The sequence below is a fragment of the Toxorhynchites rutilus genome, chromosome 2 (genome assembly GCF_029784135.1).
Source record: "Toxorhynchites rutilus septentrionalis strain SRP chromosome 2, ASM2978413v1, whole genome shotgun sequence".
Taxonomy (NCBI): Eukaryota; Metazoa; Arthropoda; class Insecta; order Diptera; family Culicidae; genus Toxorhynchites; species Toxorhynchites rutilus.
Genome location: NC_073745.1, coordinates 313,526,789 through 313,547,265, shown reverse-complemented (window position 1 = coordinate 313,547,265; position 20,477 = coordinate 313,526,789). Strand labels below are relative to the sequence as shown.

Sequence of the window (20,477 nt, the reverse complement as noted above, 5' to 3'; positions counted from 1 at the left end):
ATCAAAACCAATGATAAAATGTTTGCCATAGCAAATTCCGTAAAAAAACAAGCATTGTTCATTTTTCTGTTTTCTTTGTTGTTTCAACTATTTTGTTTGCTGTTTTCATGTTAAGTGCTAGAGAATGTAAGAATCTACAATAAATCGATGAAAAAAAATGATATTTTATGCAGAAATTTTCATTAATATTAGTATTGAAGTAATGTTCGGAATATGAGTCAAGTTTCCACGCATGATTCAAATTCCGAACACTTCATTTTCAAATGTAAATTTACTGAACTTCAATGTAATAAATCATTGAATAATCAAAACCTTGACATTCTTTGGGTTATATCCTTCATTTTAACATCTCTCACAGGTATCGATACAGCTTATAATTTCTAATATTAAGCATTTGCAAATAAAGACAATCAAAACCAATGATAAAATGTTGGTATTAGCAAATTCTGTAGAAAACAAGCATCGTTATTTTTCAAATTTTGTAGTTTCTTCAACTATTTTGTTTGCTGTTTTCATGTTTTCATGTTTCATTAAAATTAGTATTGCAGTAGTGTTCGGAATATGATACAAGATTCTACGCATGATTCAAGTTCCGAACACTTCATTTGTTAAATGTAAATTTGCTGAACTTTAACATTATAAATAATTGAAAAATCAAAATTCTGACATTCTTTGGGTAATAGGTTTCATTTTAAAACCAATAACAGGTATCGATACAGCCTATATTTTATAATACTAAGCATTTACAAAAAATGTGACTTCCCTAACGAGTGATAAAATGTTTGCGTTAGTAAATTCTATAAAATTCCAGGACCGCAATTTTTCCAGTTTTTGTAGATGTTTTATCTATTTTGCTGTTTTCATGTTAAGTGCTAGAAAATGTACGAATCTATATATATATATATATATATATATATATATATATATATATATATATATATATATATATATATATATATATATATATGTATATATATATATATATATATATATATATAAGTTAACACCCACATCCCCATGTACTACACGAACAGATCAACTAACCACCGAACAACAGCGGTGACCCACTTCCAATAGAGCTAACGCATCAGTTCTCCGGGCGACACATGAACAAACAGCGCATCATCATTGACGGCGCATCGACCTGAATATTTGCACCGTCAACATCATCGATACCAACGACCCATCGAAACATCGACCTATCGTTCGATACACAATCCTAAGGCTCAGCGCTTTGGCCAGGTCGAAGTCCACCACGATCGAGCTCACCGGAACCAAACTGGAGAATCAGCATAACCGTACGCCGCGTTAGGGAACTCAGCTCAGGCTAATTAGTAAGGAATAAAGTCAGTCATAATTCGATGTTCAAGTGAGGTAGTTCGTTTATAATTTTTTAAAAACCTTCCCAAAGGCCTAACTTCTTTAACTGGCGCAGTCGGTAGGATGCGATTACCGCTCAAGTGTTTCGAAATAGATATGAAATAGTGATCGAATTGATTAAGTGCAGAACAATATCGGATTAACAGAAAATAGAAATAATCTAGTGCAAAGTGAAGTTTAACTGAATAACGAGAAAAAGAGGCCCAAATACAAAAGACAATACGTGTGCTTCGAAAAAGACTTGAACATTACTAATGTTTGTTTCAAAGAAGAAATTTATCAGATCAATCAATGAAGGTGCTATCGGGAAGAACCACTCTGCGAATATTAGTTTTATTCTCCATGTAAGTAATTCTCCACAATTATTATCTTATACCTTCTATATAACTAAAGTTAAAACACCCAATGTGGCAGAATTGATATCTGCATAAATATTAATAATATCATTATCAAAAGAAATTAAACGTATGTGCAAGTAGACCACCTCGCGTAGCGAGTAACTAGTGTGTAACAAACAGAGAGCATATCTGTAGTTCCACTAGTGCGGAAAGTTCTTATCAGACCATCCAACGGTGAAGTGCTAATCTCACACCGCGTAGGAGACTGATCGCATAGCAGAGTGAATATCTGTGGTAGATGCGATCGGTACAATAAGATTTCCCCCGGTCGAAAGCACAGTGTCTACACAGCAGAGAGAATATCTGCGCCGTGTGTAGCCAGCCGCGTTTAGATTGTAAGAAACAATCGCCATATAAAATATCGCGTTTAGATTTAAGATCTGCGCCGTGTGTAGCCAGCCGCGTTTAGATTGTAAGAAACAATCGCCATATAAAATATCGCGTTTAGATTTAAGAAAATTCTAAAGAAAAACTAATCAAATTTCTTCACCCCCGAGATATAGGATTTGATGGACCGTTTCCATCCCTATAATTTAAGAAATCGAGAAATGAACACGGAAATGAACAATTCTCCTAACCCAATACCTCCTCCTCCACCTCAACCGAATCCTTTACTACCCCCTAGACAGAACATGAATCGAATTGAAGAAACAAACAGAATATTCGAACAGGCTGAAAAGATTACGAAATCTCTCCAAACACCCCAAGCGGTGAGAGAACTGCAACCATTCGACGGCAATCCCGTTAAGTTGCATAGTTTCATTAGGTCCGTCGAACATTTTATGCCATTCATGGAACCTATTAAAAATACACCTTTCGAGCAAATTTGGCTTCAAGCTATAAGAAGCAAAATAATTAATGAAGCGGACCAAGTCCTAGAAACTTATGGAACTTCTCTCAACTGGGATGAGATTAAAGCAAATCTCATCGCTTATTATAATGATAAACGTGACTCAGTCACACTTACCCGCGAGCTGTTTCAACTTCAGCAAAACGGATCAGTTGAACAATTTTTTGGACAAGTACAAAATCTTCTATCCTTACTAATTAATAATACTAATATTTCTCCAAGAGAAGAGAATATTAAAAATGATAGAAACTCGACGCATAAGGAAAATGCTCTACAGGTTTTCCTAGCAGGGCTGAAAGAGCCGATTGGAGGGAACGTGCGTGCACGTCAACCCAGAAATATAAAACAAGCATTTGATGCTGCGGTAGAAGAACGTAACTATCAAAGTCGTACGGGCTTAAGTAAACCGACTTTAACACCACGTTTACCCAAACCAATACATTTTTATCCTCAATTACAAACTCGTCAACCGATGTTTAATCATCGACCATTTATTCCCCGTCAACCATATCAATCATATCAGCATGAAAGTATTCCAACCAGACCAAACTTTACGCCTCGTTTTCCAGCTCCACCTCAGGGCAATAATACCAACAATGGACAACTTCGGAAAGCATTACCGAGTCCAATGAATGCTGATAAATCCATTCGCTCTAAATATGTAAATTACGTTAATAGACCACCGCATAATTATAATGCAAGAAGCCAATTCTTTCCTGCTGTCCCACCGAGACCAGCACGGATAACGGAATTAAGAAATATTGAACAAACTCAACAAAACGCTCAAGAGTATCAATACGAGTATCAATGTTATCCCTTGGCAAGTTATCACCACGATTACTACCCAACGCCAATGGATAATTATTCATACGAAGAAGACCATTCAGAAATACATTTAGAAAATGAGCAAGAAACTTCCAATGAGACCTACGAACAAGAAACTTCTAGCGAAGCAGTCGATAACCTAAATTTTCAACTGGAAAGCACATCCCATTTCCCCAGGTAAACTCAAAAAATTTCATCCCTTACATGGAAATTCCCACACGTCAAGGGTTTGGATTGAAATTATTGATAGATACGGGAGCTAACAAAAATTATTTATGCCCCCGATTTGTGAAAAAATCCTTTGCGCTGCCTACACCAACTGTTGTCTCCAACATCTCAGGCACTCACAAAATTGAACGATATGTCGACTTCAATCCATTTCCCGACTTAACTGATAAATCGTTCAAATTTCATATTTTTGATTTTCATAATTTTTTCCACGGCCTTATTGGGTATGAAACGCTTCAGGAACTTAAAGCGAAGATTGAAACAGATGACAATTCCATAACCATATTAGGAACAAAACTTCAGATGCTCAGAAAACATCCAGAACCTTTCTCAAAGGAAATTTCAAGAGAAACCATTCATAATATAGAGATACCAGTTTCCGAGCAATCAGGTGATTTTTTACTAGAAGATGATCTCGAAATCAATACAAACCTTTTCATATGTGCTGGTTTATACCAAGCAGTAGGTCATAAAGCCATTGTCAGTCTCAAGAACAGTTCAACTGAGAATCAAACACTTTCATTAGATTATCCACTTGAGATCACTCTTAATAACTTTGAATGCTTGGTTGAGCAAAACGAATTCAATTTTTTGGAAGCTCGTCCTGACAGATTCAGAAAACTTATGGACCAACTTCGTCTGGATCATTTAAACAGAGAAGAGAAAAATAGTTTGATCAATGTCATTGAGGAAAATCAAGATATTTTTCACCTCGACAACGAACCCCTTACAGCTACTAATGTTGTGAAACATAAAATTTTGACCCATGATGAGATACCTGTGTATCAGAAAAGCTATAGGTATCCTCATTGCCATAAAGAGGAAGTCGGCAAACAAATTCAGAAAATGCTTGATGAAAACATAATTCGTCCTTCTACGTCACCATGGAATTCACCCATTTGGGTCGTTCCGAAGAAAGCGGATGCTGCAGGTATTCAAAAATGGAGAATCGTCGTTGATTACAGAAAGCTCAATGCTAAAACTGTGGATGATAAATTCCCCATACCGAATATCACGGATATCCTAGATAAATTAGGGAGAAGTAAATATTTTACAACCCTAGATTTAGCTTCGGGATTCCACCAAATTCTGATGGAAAAAGACGATATTCAAAAAACTGCATTTTCAACTGAGAACGGCCACTACGAATATCTAAGAATGCCATTCGGGCTGAAAAACGCCCCGGCAACATTTCAGAGAACAATGAATGCTGTGCTGGTAGGCCTAGCCGGATTTATCTGCCTAGTGTATATGGACGATATCATTGTATTCAGCAGCAGTTTACAAGAACACTGCAACAACTTAAATAAAATTTTCGCTGCTCTTAAAAAAGCCAACTTAAAAATACAGCTCGACAAAAGTGAATTTTTGAAGAAAGAGGTCTCCTTCCTCGGTCACGTGGTGAATGAAGAAGGTGTAAAACCAAACCCAGAAAAAATTGAAGTTATCCAAAATTGGCCAATTCCCAAAACCGAGAAGGACATTAAATCCTTCTTAGGAACACTGGGATACTATAGAAAATTCATAAAGGATTTCAGCCGGATAACGAAACCGCTAACACAATGTCTTCGGAAAAATGAGAAAGTAGAACATACTCCAGAATTTCTAAAAGCATTCAACAAGTGCAAACAGATACTTTCTAGCAGCGCTATTCTAATACACCCAGATTTCGAAAAAACCTTCATATTGACAACAGATGCATCCAAATACGCAATAGGAGCTGTTCTCTCACAAGGTCCAATCGGAAGAGATAAACCTGTTGCTTTTGCATCGAGAACACTCAGTCAAACCGAAGAAAAGTACTCCACTATTGAGAAGGAGTTACTAGCTATTTATTGGGCAACCAAATATTTCCGACCGTACCTTTTCGGAAATAAATTCATTTTATACACAGATCACAAGCCGCTTACTTGCGCCGTGAACTTGAAAGATCCATCAAGTAAAATTGCCAGATGGATGATTGCTTTAATGGACTATTCCTACGATATAAGATATCGTGCCGGAAAACAAAATGTCGTTGCCGATGGCCTCTCTAGAATTCCCCAAAATTTAAATCTGAATGAAGAACAAAATGATTCTTCATCAGACGCTGCTACGCAACATTCGGCAGACACCGATGACTCGGAATTTATCGCATGTACCGAAAAACCGGTAAACACTTTTTCCAATCAGATCATTTTGAAAATAGATGGAACTGAGAGTGAGACCACCGGAGAACAAGTTTTTCCCAAAGTCCTAAGACACACGTTTACAAAAGTGAATTTTGGTGTACCAATATTACTAAGAATATTCAAAGAATTCATGGATCCTAAAAGAGTAAATTGCATTTACTGCCCAGAAAATCTCATCAACACCCTTCAAATTGTGTATAAAAACTATTTTTCTCGCGTCAAAACGTTTAAAGTAGTTATTTCACAAAAGTTCTTAATTGACTTAAAAACTGAAGAAGAACAGAATGAAGTCATAAATACAACACATACAAGAGCTCACAGAGGCATCGAAGAAAATCTGATGGCTATCAGCCAGAAATTCTACTTCCCGAACATGAAAAGGAAAGTTAGAACACACGTCACATTGTGCAATACGTGTAAAACTGCTAAATATGAGCGACATCCTTATAAATTGAACCTAGCCCAAACTCCAATACCTAAAAAGCCGCTAGACATAGTTCATGTTGATATATTCATATGTCAACCAAACACGTTCATATCCGTGGTAGACAAATTATCGAAGTTCGGAATGCTTTTTCCAATTAAATCGAGATCGATTCCTGACGTCCGTTCAGGACTGACAAAATTCTTCTCAACATATGGGATACCCAGACTTTTGGTCAGTGACAATGAACCAGCACTAAAGTCTGTTGAAGTAAGAGGCATGTTAGAAGAACTAGGAATTGAAACATATTTCACACCATCTAATAAAAGCGAAGTGAATGGAATCGTTGAACGATTTCACTCAACAATTGCAGAAATGTTTCGCTGTTGTAGATCGAAACATGAGGGATTAAGTAAGAAAGAGTTGTTTAGAGTCACTGTAGCACTTTATAACGACACTATTCACTCTTCAACCAAGATGCGACCCAAAGAAGTATTCTTTGGAATAAAAGAGGGAGAGGTGAGACCGAGTAACATTGAAGAAATTGTTAGGAAAAGGAATGAAATATACAATGAAGCAACATTAGCTCTCATTAAAAAACAAAAACAAGATTTACAGCACCACAACAAAAACAAGGAAGCTGACCCATCACTGGAAGTGGACGAAACTGTATACGTCGCGCGCCAAGGGGTCAAAAGTAAAACAAAGGATAAGTATAAACGATATCAAATCGCAAGAGATAACACAAAAACCTTCCAAGATCAGAATGGAAGAACGATACATAAAACAAAAATAAGACGTCAAAGAAAATGACGTCTCGAAACCCAAAGTAGTACTCACATATTTCTCTATTCCAGATTAGCCCTTGATGTTACAGCAGAAGTGACGATAACAGACCTCTCACGACATGATGGAATAATAGCATTTAGCGAGAGAGAAGCGAAGATTATCACATCTCAACATTTCCATCTCCACATCGTGGATTTGGAAAAGTTCGAAAGTAGTTTCACCAACCTCCAGTATACGTTACACCAGTTCGAACGACAAAATTTCACGAAACCATACCTTAAAACATTGGACATTAGGATGAAACAAATTTCCGACAATTACAAACAGTTGAAACCCATACACCGACAGAAACGAGGACTCTTAAACCCATTAGGAACGTTTATCAAATCATTGACCGGCAATTTAGACGACGACGATTTACAATTAATCCGACAAACGATAGAAAATTCAAAAACCAAAACCAACACACTTATTGACAACAACAACCGACAAATCAGAATCAATCAGGAATTCGAAGCTAAAATTAACAATTTAATTAGCCACGTAAATGAAAACCAAATTGAGGTTTTAAGAAGAATATCGAGAATTGCCAATAACGTAAACACAGAATATGAAAATCATTTAAAAGGAATAGTTCACGATCTATTTTTCAATCTAGATCTACTAAACAACCAACTAAGAGACATTTTTGAAATTGTACAACTATCGAAAATAGGGATTTTATCTAGGGCAATATTAAACAATAATGAAACAGAGTTTGTACTAGAAAAGTTAGAAGAACAAAATATTCACATTAACAATATTGACCAAATTTATGAATTTCTTAGTATAGAAACACATCATGAAAGTACAAAAATAATATTTGTGATCAAGATCCCAATATTTATGTCAGAAAAGTTCCAATATATTAGATTTGAAACATTACCAAGAAAAAACAGAATTATATCGACACCCTACAACTCAGCTGTTCTGAGTAAAACACTGACACTAGGAATAAATAACGAATGTACAATTGTTGAAAATTATAGAATTTGCCAAAGACAGGAGCTCACGAATTTAACAGGCGACGGTTGTATCGACAACGCATTAAGAGGAATCAACGCATCTTGCCCCTACGAGGAACATCGCATCGGAATGGACATTAAGCCTATCGACGACCACACGCTGATCGTGAGAAACGCTGATAAATCCGTTCTTCTGGATTCAAATTGCAACATCAAATCGAGACAGATAACGGGAACTCTACTGATCAAATATCCAAACTGCTCTGTTTCAATCAATGGAAGCAAATACGACGACAAGAGGACAATTAATCATCACGAGATCAGAACTATTTCAACAATTGGAGTGAACTTTCAGCCAACAGTAATCTTCAACCAACCTGATCTGCAACAAGTAAACCTGCTTAGAATTGAAAACCGAGACCACATCCATAAACTGCAAAGAGACCACATAACACTGCAACATACTACGATTGGATTCCTGATTCCACTCGCAGCCATGATCATAGGATTGGCAATCATGAGCCTGAAGAAACATATTGGAGTATACACCACACCACGAAATGTATCAACAGAGGTAAAACCCTATGCTAACACAAAAAGCATGACATCTTCCCTCTCCTCAGATCAAACCCAACAAGACAAATCACTAGAAAACCCAGCACAAACAACTTCAACGATACTCGCAGAAGTTCATCTATGCAACAATCAACAACAGCGGTTTCAATTCTAGCAGCCTCATCGAATTGTACCTCCGAAGAAAACAACTTAAGATTCGAGACGAATCTTCATTAGGGAGAGAGTAGTTAACACCCACATCCCCATGTACTACACGAACAGATCAACTAACCACCGAACAACAGCGGTGACCCACTTCCAATAGAGCTAACGCATCAGTTCTCCGGGCGACACATGAACAAACAGCGCATCATCATTGACGGCGCATCGACCTGAATATTTGCACCGTCAACATCATCGATACCAACGACCCATCGAAACATCGACCTATCGTTCGATACACAATCCTAAGGCTCAGCGCTTTGGCCAGGTCGAAGTCCACCACGATCGAGCTCACCGGAACCAAACTGGAGAATCAGCATAACCGTACGCCGCGTTAGGGAACTCAGCTCAGGCTAATTAGTAAGGAATAAAGTCAGTCATAATTCGATGTTCAAGTGAGGTAGTTCGTTTATAATTTTTTAAAAACCTTCCCAAAGGCCTAACTTCTTTAACTTATATATATATATATATATATATTAATATATATATATATATATATATATATATATATATATATATACATTGAGTTGATATATATATATATATATATATATATATATATATATAAAATGGATTTCTGTCTGTCTGTCTTATGGACTCGGAAACTACTGAACCGATCAACATGAAAGTTGGTATGTAGGGGTTTTTGGGACCGGGGAAGGTTTTCGTGATAGTTTGAGACCCCTCCCCCCTCTCTAAGGGGAGGGTGGTGGTCTGCCATACAAATTAAACACAAATTTCTACATTACTCGGGAATTATTGAAGCAAATGAAACGAAATTTGGCATATGGAGGTTTTGGGATGCGATAAATGATTCTATGCTAGTTAGACTCTCCACCCCCCTCTCTAAGGGGGGGGGGGCTGTCATACAAATGAAACACTAATTTCTGCATTACTCGCGAGTCATTCAAGCAAAAAGAAACCAAATTAGGCATATTGAGGTTTTAGGGTGCCAGAAATGTTTCTATGGTGGTTAGACTCTCCACCCCCCTCCTCTAAGGGGGGCACCATACATATGAAACACAAATTTCTGCATTACTCGAGAATTAATCAAGCAAATGGAACCAAATTTGGCATGTGGAGGTTTTATGGTGCATTAAATGTTTTTACGGTGCTTAGATACTCCTCTCCCCTCTCTTATGGGGGGCTGCCATACAAATGAAACACAATTTTCTGCATTTCACGAGAATTTATCAAGCAAATAAAACCAAAGTAGGCATTTGGAGGTTTTAGGGTGCAATAATTGATTCTATGGTGGTTAGATACTGCTCCCCCTCTATTAGGTGGGGCTTCCATGAAAATGAAACACAAATTTCTGCATAACTCGAGAATTAATCAAGCAAATGAAACCAAATTTTGCATGTGGAGGTTTTAGGGTGCAATAAATGTTTTAACTGTGGTAAGACACTCCACCCACCTCTCTAAGGGGAACTGCCATACAAATAAAAGACAAATTTCTGAATAATTCGAAAACTAACCAAGCAAATGGAGCCAAATTTTTCATGTGGGGGTGCAATAAATGTTTCTATAAAGGTATGACACCCCTCCCTCCTCTGGAATGGTCCCATAAAAAGTCCCATAAAAATATTACACATATTTCAACCGAAAATATTCCAACCAAACATAACAATTGAAAATTTTCGGAAAACTCTGAAGGAGAAAAGGAAAATTCGGAATAATAAATTCCCATATGTACAATTACATGGAAAACTGGAAATGGATTTTAATGTGTTGAAACGCAAAATCGCTGGATGTGTTGATAAGAGCAGAACTCGAGGAAGGAATTTAACGATTTAGGGCTGTCTTTATTCTATTATATTTTCTGTATAGAACATTCAATCCATGTAACGGAGGAACATGTTATTTGCAAGTGGTTGAAAAATCTTGAACGAGAATTGCGTCTGAAAATATTCTGATATTATAATGATGAGTTTTGTTTGAAATACTAGGAATTTTATAGTAAAAGGTAAATTCAACGGGGTCGATTAGGAGATCAATCAATGAAAAGTTCTGCGATTGGACCCATGAACTTGCTCATAGTAAGAAAATGTGGATGTTTGAAGGTATTGATAACATAAAACAAAATTTGGGCGGGACGAAGTTTGCCGGGTCAGCTAGTCTACTATAAATGGATGAACAAATGAGATTTATGCAGAAATCCTCATTAAAATAAGCATTTAAGTAGTTTCGGAATTTGAATCAAGTTTCGACACATGATTCAAATTCCGAACAGAAGATGTTTGATCACACAATATAAAAAGACCATTTGTTAACAAATGTTTGTAAGCTCTGTTCCGTCAAAATGTAGGTCGCAGACGCAAACCAACGAGATTAAAGTTGATTTTCTTGGTCAGGTTTAGTGTGGAATGACGTATGAAGTCATTAGCCGTTTCCAAAGACCTAAACGTCGCCTTAAAGAGGGCGCTTGGTGTCATATATGTGACCTAGGCTTCAATCTCCATCCTCTTAAACTGTCACCTGGCATATGTAGATAGTCCCTTTCATGGACCTTAACTTCCAAAGATACGAGGAACATATTATTACATTTTTGTTGTTCGTACTTCGAGTCAGTGATATATTTTTAGTTTTTCACCATGAGTATTCATTTATAAATCAATTTTATTGTAGTCATACGAAAAAAGCTATATTGTATCCAAAATAAATTAGATTTTTTCTCGATTTCGCGAAAGAGTACCATTTTGAAAAACGAGGCACTGTTTAATGGCCAACAAAGCTTATGTGTTGACTTTTTTCAAAAATTCAAAGCTTCTGAACTACTGGACCGATTCAGATGATCGACACATTAAATTAAAGCTAATTAGCCAGTCTTATTTCAAAAAATATTAAAATATTTGATTTGCAGGAAAACTAGATTTCCTATATTTCTATCTTTTGTCCAATAAGCCGCCGCAACCAAAATATCTCAACTTTGGAAAATCATAAGTCAAAAAGAAAAAAAATCACATTTCTGATTTTTGGTTATGTTATGTAAAAAATCCCAGCTCTTAAGAAAGCGCCATTGGACCCGAAAGCATATAACCTATAAAAAGCAAAAAAATCAATAATAACAAAAACAAAATACAATTTTTTTGCAAGTATAAGATTTTTCCAAAAAGACTAGTTATTTGACTTTAATTTGATACATCGATCAAATAAATCGTTCCAGTTGTTCAAAAGTTATGATTTAAAAAAAATGCATTTTCTCTGTTCGGAATTTGAGACAAAAGTGTTCGGAATATGAGTCAACTTTTTTTTCAAAAACAAATGAAAATTGTTTATTTATTAAATTTGAAGAACCATAAAAATAATACAAGAAAACAATAAATATTCTTCAACTGATTTTTAAAATAAAGGGGTATATGCTAGCTTTAATCACCAAGTGTTTTACAAACTATTAGGTTCACGAAGGCATATTTTCCACACACTATTTTTTGCATTTGAAACAATTTTTTATAAAGCGGGACTATCTTTCTTCTGTTTGGCGAGTTTTAGTAGTTCTCTTTTATTTCCACGTATAGTTCCAAAAACAGTGGTTTTCAAACCGCATAATTTCTCAAAAATTATTCCTGCTCATGATTTCAAAAAACAAAGCAGGGTCCATTTCTTGTTCCAAAAATATGAGATGCTCAAATTGTTTGCCTGATATGCGTACATATAGGAGCGCAATAAATACATTTATTTTTGCAGGAATAAGATTACACGTTGTTCTTAATACTTGAGGGACCTTTTCTGTACATTTTTCATGTGCTCCTTTATACGATTGTCAATAATCCAAGAAAATGCCACATCTTCCATTTCACTTCCACTTTTAGAATTTGATAATGGTCCCTTTCTCTTTTGTCCTCTACCTATGTTTGGAATATTTTCGTCTTCACTTTCTTTACGTGGGGACTCATATTCTGCTGTAGTTTCGAAAGAGTGATCATGTTGTTCTATGCTATCCACTTCACTTTCAGTTGGTTTCTCTTTACCAAATTCCGAACACTCTTAATCTACGTCATTTATAATTTCCATTGATTTCAAATACCTTGAATATTTCGACCTTTTGTGATAAGAATGATTAGCAAAATTATGCCTGACATGCAAAATAGAATTATGACTTTGAATGGTTACTGTAAACTCGCTAGGCTATTCATTGTCAGCAAACACAAATCATTCTATTCATTCACAGATACATATAAAGCAATAGCAAAAAAGTCTAATGCAACGGTATTGTATCACAACCACACATACAAATCTTTATGATAGCACATGAATGGCCCTCTGCGGTAGTTAGGGCAGATATTTTTCCCTAAAAAAATAACAAGAGATTAGTAAGTATTGAAAAAAACATTCGACGTATGTTTTTATAAAAGTAGTATAGGCATATGACTATGTAATAACGTTATTTGCAAGAATATTTTACAAAAAGTTTATAAAGGGTCATTTGACCCCTCGTGGTAGGTTTAGTGTTAATGGCTTAAGTGTTTGGAATATGAGCTTAAGTGTTCGGAATATGAGACAAAACGGTACTCAACCAACCAATTTTCAAGACAATATTCTTAAACAGCTGATGATGAGACCCCTCCCTCCATACAAATGAAACACAAATTTCTGCATTACACGAGAATTAATCAAGCAAATGAAACCACATTTGGCATGTGGAGGTTTTAGGGTGCAATAAATGTTTCTATGATGGTTAGACTCTCCACCCCCTCTCTAAGGGGGGGCTGCCATACAAACGAAACACAAACTTCTGCATAACTCGAGAACTAATCAAGCAAAATTTAGGATGTGAGGGTTTTTCGGTATGAGAAATGTTTCTATGATGGTATGAGACCCCTCCAAGTATGACAATTGAAAATTTTTCGGAAAACTCTGAGAAAAAGGGAATATTCGGAAAATTAAATTCCCATATGTTCTACAATTACATAGTGACAAGTGCTGTTAGTCCATTTGATGTTTGCGCTAGCGAATTTGATCTTTGTTCGAAGCTGGGAATGGATTTTAATGTGATGAAACGCTCTCCTATATCTTCTTCTATCTATACCAAAAAAAGGATCGCCGGATGTGTTGATAAGAACAGAACTCGAGGAAGGAATTGTCCGATTTAGGGCTGTCTTTATTCTATCATATTTTCTGTAGAAAACATTTATTCCATGTAACGGAGAAACATGTTATTTGCAAGTGGTTGAAAAATCTTGGACGAGAATTGTGTCTGAAAATAATCTGATATTCTAATGATGAGTTTTGTTAGAAATACTGGGAATTTTATAGTAAGAGGTAAATTCAACGGGGTCGATTAAAAGATTAATCGATGAACAGTTCTGCGATTGGACCCATGAACTTGCTCATAGTAAGAAAACGTGAATGTTTGAAGGTATTGTTGACAAAAAAACAAATTTTGGGCGGGACGAAGTTTACCGGGTCAGCTAGTAATAAATAAATAAATTATACCAAAAACATTTAGTTTTCGTTTTTACTGTGTTTAATGGTGCAAACAATAATACGCATACGGTATATAACTAACAAATATACAGAAACAAAGTGTGACTTCGAATTTTGCAAGTGATTTAAAAAAAATATTATTAAAGGTTTGGTAAACAGAAATCCATCATTGTTCTGGTAAATAAAATTAGGATTGGTATCCAATAAAGTATCATTCAAACAATTTAAGATTTCTGCTCGTTGGAAGGTGACATTTTATTAAAAAACTCAGAGGTGAGAAGTTGCCATTAAAAGAAGATTGTTAAAATGTGATGTCTAAGTTTTTAGAGACGACGAACATTGGACACAAATCGAATCACTTAACTATGCTAAAAAATGTATTAGTTTTTACGTAGAAACGATGAATTTCTTTTATAACTTCATGTGTAATGAATCGGGAATACATACTATAAAATTATTTCTAGGTCGAAAAATATCTCTTCAATCAAGTTGGTATTGTTATTGAAATAGGTCAAAGTGCCGTAATTTTTTTTTCTCTCTATTATAGTGACTTTCAACACATTTCGGCTGGTTCGTCACTTTTACTTGAAGAATTGAACTCGTGATCTCTGCGCGAGGGGTATGGATGTTACCACTACGCCAGATCGCCTCCAATGAGCCGTAAATTTGTTAAACACAAAAAAATGGCTTTTGGCAGTTTTCCTGGAAACTAAGAATTCTTTGAAGATATAATTTTTTAAAATTTCCAATCGATTTCTTGTGTACTTGGTAATTTGTCATCCAATTAAAAAATGAAATAGAATCTAAATACTGACATGGAAAAGATGTATTCCAAAATCAGATGTTTTGTCTTTGAAACGGTAAATATCTAATCTTTAGCATTAATTCATCACGAATTAACATAGTTTCAAAAATCACAAGTAGGATTTCGAACATTGAATCTCCAGTTTTTCCGACTAGCATTCCCAAGTTTTGTGTACAAATTTTCACATATTAAATTCAACCATTTATTTGAAGGTATTTATTTTTTCAACTCAAATGGAAAAGCCACAGCCGCCTGATTAAACCTGTTGATGTCGTAGCAAAGTAAAACATGATTTGTATTAAACCAAAAATAAGAAAGGCGAAATAAATAAAAAATTCCTCAACGAGCAAAGTTTGACTTCCTGCTCTCTAATAGGAAAATACTGCACTAGTGCCGGAGCGAAGCATCATTATCATACTCCGTCTGTCCGCGTATCCTTCCTGCCAGACAAGAAGTAATCATTTGACAAGGCGGGCTGTTATCCAAGACAGCGCCAATCATGGCTGGACGACGTTGATGATAGTAATAAATTATAAACATGAAGCGGGAGAAGCGGGGGTAAAGTTCAGGAATTTGTGTTATCACCCACCGGGGTAGGTGTGGATTTACTTACCGCCGACCAGCACTACTGACATCAGGTTGATCGAAACGCCATAGTTGGTTTCGTGATTTAATCCTTTCAAGTACACTTCCTCCTTGTGGTTATCGACACGGGCTATCAGGCGGGCGCCGTGAACGTCGATCCGTACCTGGTGACGACAGAAATGAGATCCTAGTGAGTGAGATTATCTGCAACGACGAACACCGACAGCAACCGGTGTTGGTGAGTGCTTTTAGCTTGCACTTGAATTTATGTGCCGTTAATTATGTTAGATGAATTTGTTCGTCCCATGTATAAAGCGCGTTTTCGGAAAAAATGTAGAGTGGAAATTATCACTGTCGTAATCCTTTTGTTTCAGCCACCGAAATCGAATTAGATAAAAATGTAGGGCTTTTAATTTTCAACATAATTCCATTTTATAATAATCTCCATCCAGAATGCAAAAATTCCAGCGAGTATAGCTAAATATAGAGATGCATAAATAATGGAACTGCCGTTGGCTCCCAGGAGGACGTGACTTAGCGCGGTACAAATATGCACCGCATGCGATCTGTAGTAGTCTTACTTACCATGACACTGTGCCACTCATCCCTGTTGAGGCCTTCGCCGACGGTAACGCTGGTGGAGTGGTTTCCGAACACGTGCACCACCTTTAGCTGGCCCTTCTCGACGATTACGTACAGGGCGTACGGGTCGAGTTTCACCCCGGCCGGAGTTTTGACGTTGTGGTACACCAGCAGTCCGTGGGGCAGCCGGGTACGGAATTGGAATGATATTTCACGGCATAATCTGAAAATTTAGTAGATTCTGTATGTTTTTTTTTATTACTATAATATAGTGTCATATCTTAAGGCAGAATGACAATTTCTTGGCTTAGCCCATAGATTACTTTGCTTGTAATGGCATTGATGTTTTATTATGTAGATCCACTTATTGAACGTGAACTTGCTCAGAAAAGTTATATCACATTGATTCTTAGAGATTCAAATAGTGTCCTTCGGATTGGTTCTTGAGTGATGACATAGCCATCATAATTGGAGGTTCTTGCTTCAAGTGTCATGCACTGGGTAGAAAAAAATAAACTTCAAAACATTTTGATGAACAAAAGTTCCTCTGCTCATATTCACTGGAATGTAGTATTCAGTAGGTTCATAGTCCAAGGTTTTATTGCAGCTTAGCCCTTGCTGTTCCATCTTTTAATGACAATGCAACACTCTTGCGAAAAAAGGGATACGAACGAATCATTCAAAACGTTGCTACAAACTTTTTTCCATTATTCTGGCTGAGCTCGAATATCGTTACTGCAGTGGCGTCGACTGAGGGGTGGGGAGAGGGCGTACCGCCCCCGGGTACACGATTTTAGGGGAACAGAAACACCCCTTCATTAACAAATACTTCACCATTCGGCATACATCATATACAGATAACGAAGAGGGAGGGGGTGCAACGAAACATTTCCGCCCCGGGTGCGAAAGCTCCACTCGACGCCACTGCGTTACTGTAGAAGGTTTGTTTCTGAGGCTACAACAAACCCATTTGATGTCTTCAACCAATCAAAAGTTCGACCAAAACCTGGACTTAAGCTGTCTGTCAGAGCCCCACATGCGTCGACAATAGTTCAACAGTGGAATCGCCTAGGAATGCCTGTCATCCATGCACCATATTTTGAAGAAGGACATCTTACAGCTTACAGAAACCAACGCGTTCATGGTCTCACTGACAAACAGAATGTAGCAAGAGTTCAAATATCGTAACCTTCTCAAGCGGCACGTGGGTTGTGAGATTCCCCTTTCGGGTGAGAAATTGTTTTAGTACACAATCAATATAACCAGAAGAATGATGAAGTGTATGCAACACAGCTTTCTGAGATTCTCCGGGCTAATCTGGTCATCCAAAAACATCAAAATGTCTTTCAAGTGAATGTTTTTGGTTGTTTTTGCAAAAGGGGGAATTAACGAGGTTTTATATTCACAAAGTTTTGAGGACCCATGTACTTCCCCTGGCCAAATAACACTCCAAAAATCAACCATGGTGCCTATGGCAAGACTCAACGTAATCACATCAATCAAAAGGTACTCAGGGTTGGCGCAAGAACCATTTTCCCGAATTTATTTCATCGAAAGGGTAGCCAGCATCTTAACATGATTTGAATCCGTTCATTTTTCGTGCGAGGGTCTATGTTTTCTATGCTATACTTCCTTGGGCCGTACCATAGACAGTATATAATATATTCCGAAATTATAAACTTAAATGTTCAAGTGAATTTTATCTTAATGACAAAAGATTCATAGCAAAGCTATTGCATTTCAAAAATGACCTGAGAATCCCATATCGCATTTTGCTTCTCGAATTTTTGTAAAGTGTATACTAGGGTGCCAATGAATGTATGGGAAAAAATCGACCATAAAATTTCAAAAAGTTACCCTATAGAGTAATGCGGGGCAAAGGTGCGCACCTAACTGTTGTCGTCCAATAACTCTTAACATAAAAGCAAATACAATTTCGTTTGCTTACCGAATTGTAACTATATATATATTACCTTCGAAACGTAGTCACCATCACTAGAGAGTGTGGGCACCGTCCAGTAGGCAGGGGAGGAGGGTGTTCTGTGGTTTTTATGGGTGGAGAAGAGAGGGTGTTATGGTCGAACATACCAAGTGGAAATTTTTGGGAGAAAGGAGACTGACAATAGAAGATATCCGAAAATGTCCAACATTTGAAACAGAATTCGTTTTTATAAACAAACTTTGAAACTCATTGTTGAAAAAAAAACCAAAAATTGATTTGAAGTTCATTGTGAAAAGATAAACATAAACGAAGCATAACCGATATTGAATTGAATGCATGATGAAAATAAAAACATTTTTCATTTGAAATTCATTTTGAATTATTTTTAAGCAATTGTTTATTGTTATTCCTCATCTTGGATTTCGGTTCTGAGGATTCCGACGCTTTGCCTTGGAGCGCTGTTGCTTCGTTGCAATGTTGTGGGGTTCGAAGAGACAAACGGTGGTTCCACATGAAACTAGAAGCCAATCTCTTCCTGCTAGTTTTGCAACTTTATCGTGCTGGAGGTTGTTGGCTTTCGAAAAATCGAACGCCATGCGCCGTAAATCTTTGAGAGGCATACCATAGAAAACTTTGTCCAGTGGCCTGCAGATCCTCAGACTGCTCACTCGTAAATACCTATCTGAACCGCACTAGGTGCTCGCTGACACATTCCAGCAGAAGTAGAAATGTCAATAAAAGAAGATTCAAATCATAAATCACTTTCTGATATGAGCCTCTTTTTCAGAACTGATTCAGAAATACCGAGGTCTGCCGCAATCCGACACTTCGTGACTCCCTCCCAAAGCCTCTGTCGGGCCATTTGAGCATTTCTGGAGTACATTTCTTCAAATCAGTTTTCTTTTTGTGGGTCCCGTTAAAAATTTTGTTGAAAACATTTTATAATTTTTTTCAGAGCAAAACGCTAGTGCGAGCTTTTACCCCATAGCCACTGCGCACCTTTGCCCCACAAGCAATTTTTGAACTAATCGAATTTTTAGAAAAAGCTCTTGAACTTTTTCACAAAAACGAATACGCACTATCATCTACTATAGAATGAAGATTTCCTTGACAGTGTAGGTTCGAATTTTCCAGTTATTTAAGGTAAGTAAATCGTCATCTCCAAAACTGAAAAAAAATGGATCAAAACATCGCAAAATTTTTTTTACCTCATAACTTTTTGCCACTTTTATGAAATGTATCTTTTTTTATACGCTGGTGTAATAATGTATTAAACGACTACACTGTTGTCGAAATTTTATGCTCGTTTGCTTCAAACTAGCCAATGCACACCTTTGCCCCGCATTACTCTACGAAATGTTTACCCCATCGAAGAAACATTCTATGCAAAATATCAGCTCAACCGGATTTAAGGGAGAATGGTGAAAAGCGGTTAAAGTTTGAGTTTTTTGAAAATCGAAAAATCGCCCAAGAGGGGAGGAAATCGAGGTTTTCGAGATTTTTTTTCTGATGTCTTAAAATTACATGAAAAGTCGAGATCTAGTCACATCTCGAAATTTTTTTGACGTAGGACTATTTCTATACCGGGGTGTAAACTCAAAGTTTCGAAAACGAAGGCATTACGCCGGAGACCGAGATTTTGAGCGTTCTTCTTCTGTAGGAGCCTTGTACCATTGCGACCATTAGTTTGATCTATTTTGATTTTGAGCGTTAATAGCTCCTAAACAACTGAACGAAATGGTATGATAAACACTTCATTCGAAAGATAAAATGTCTACGCGTTATATACTTTGCTACTTTTTCATCCAAAAACTTGTTTCAATAGCCTTAAAATTGCTTTCAAAACAGGCTATTGAAATCACCAATCGGTATATAAGCGAGCGCCGCTCGGAAATCTACTCAGTTATAATTGAACAGCGATTGGAGCATGTTGTCGCTGTTGTGGTGAAGCTAACTTCGTTTATCAAGAAAGCGCTGATGAAAGGTGTCACCAAGAGCCTGTTTGTGCACCTTAGGCCAGAAGCGTATTTACCAGGAGGAGAGTGATGCCACAAACGGTTCCGCTTGGGACATAGGAGCAGCCAGCACACACACATATACACGCGCGGAACTATTTTTGTTTGGTTGCCATCCAGCATCGAGGAAATTCCGGAAATATGTCTTCGTTGCTGAAAAATAATCTACCAATTCCCCTTGGAATTGAAAAATATATTCATGCGAAAGAGTTTATTTCAATGTTTTCTATCCATATAACACTGCAACCAAATACATTTGGTTTTGTGATTTCTCA

The 20,477-nt window shown here is 36.8% G+C and overlaps 1 protein-coding gene across 5 annotated transcripts in view; it reads right to left on the bottom strand.

The window, feature by feature from the left end:
- The window catches only part of LOC129765222 (axotactin), a 186,424-nt gene that overhangs the window by 61,952 nt on the left and 103,995 nt on the right, over window positions 1–20,477 (bottom strand). For all 5 annotated transcript variants that reach the window (XM_055765291.1, XM_055765290.1, XM_055765292.1 and 2 more), the window contains 2 exons: window positions 16,249–16,468; window positions 15,692–15,827 (listed from right to left, as the gene is read on the bottom strand). In XM_055765291.1, the coding sequence (XP_055621266.1) occupies window positions 15,692–15,827; window positions 16,249–16,468 (356 nt within the window). The remainder of the gene's footprint in view (window positions 1–15,691; window positions 15,828–16,248; window positions 16,469–20,477) is intronic.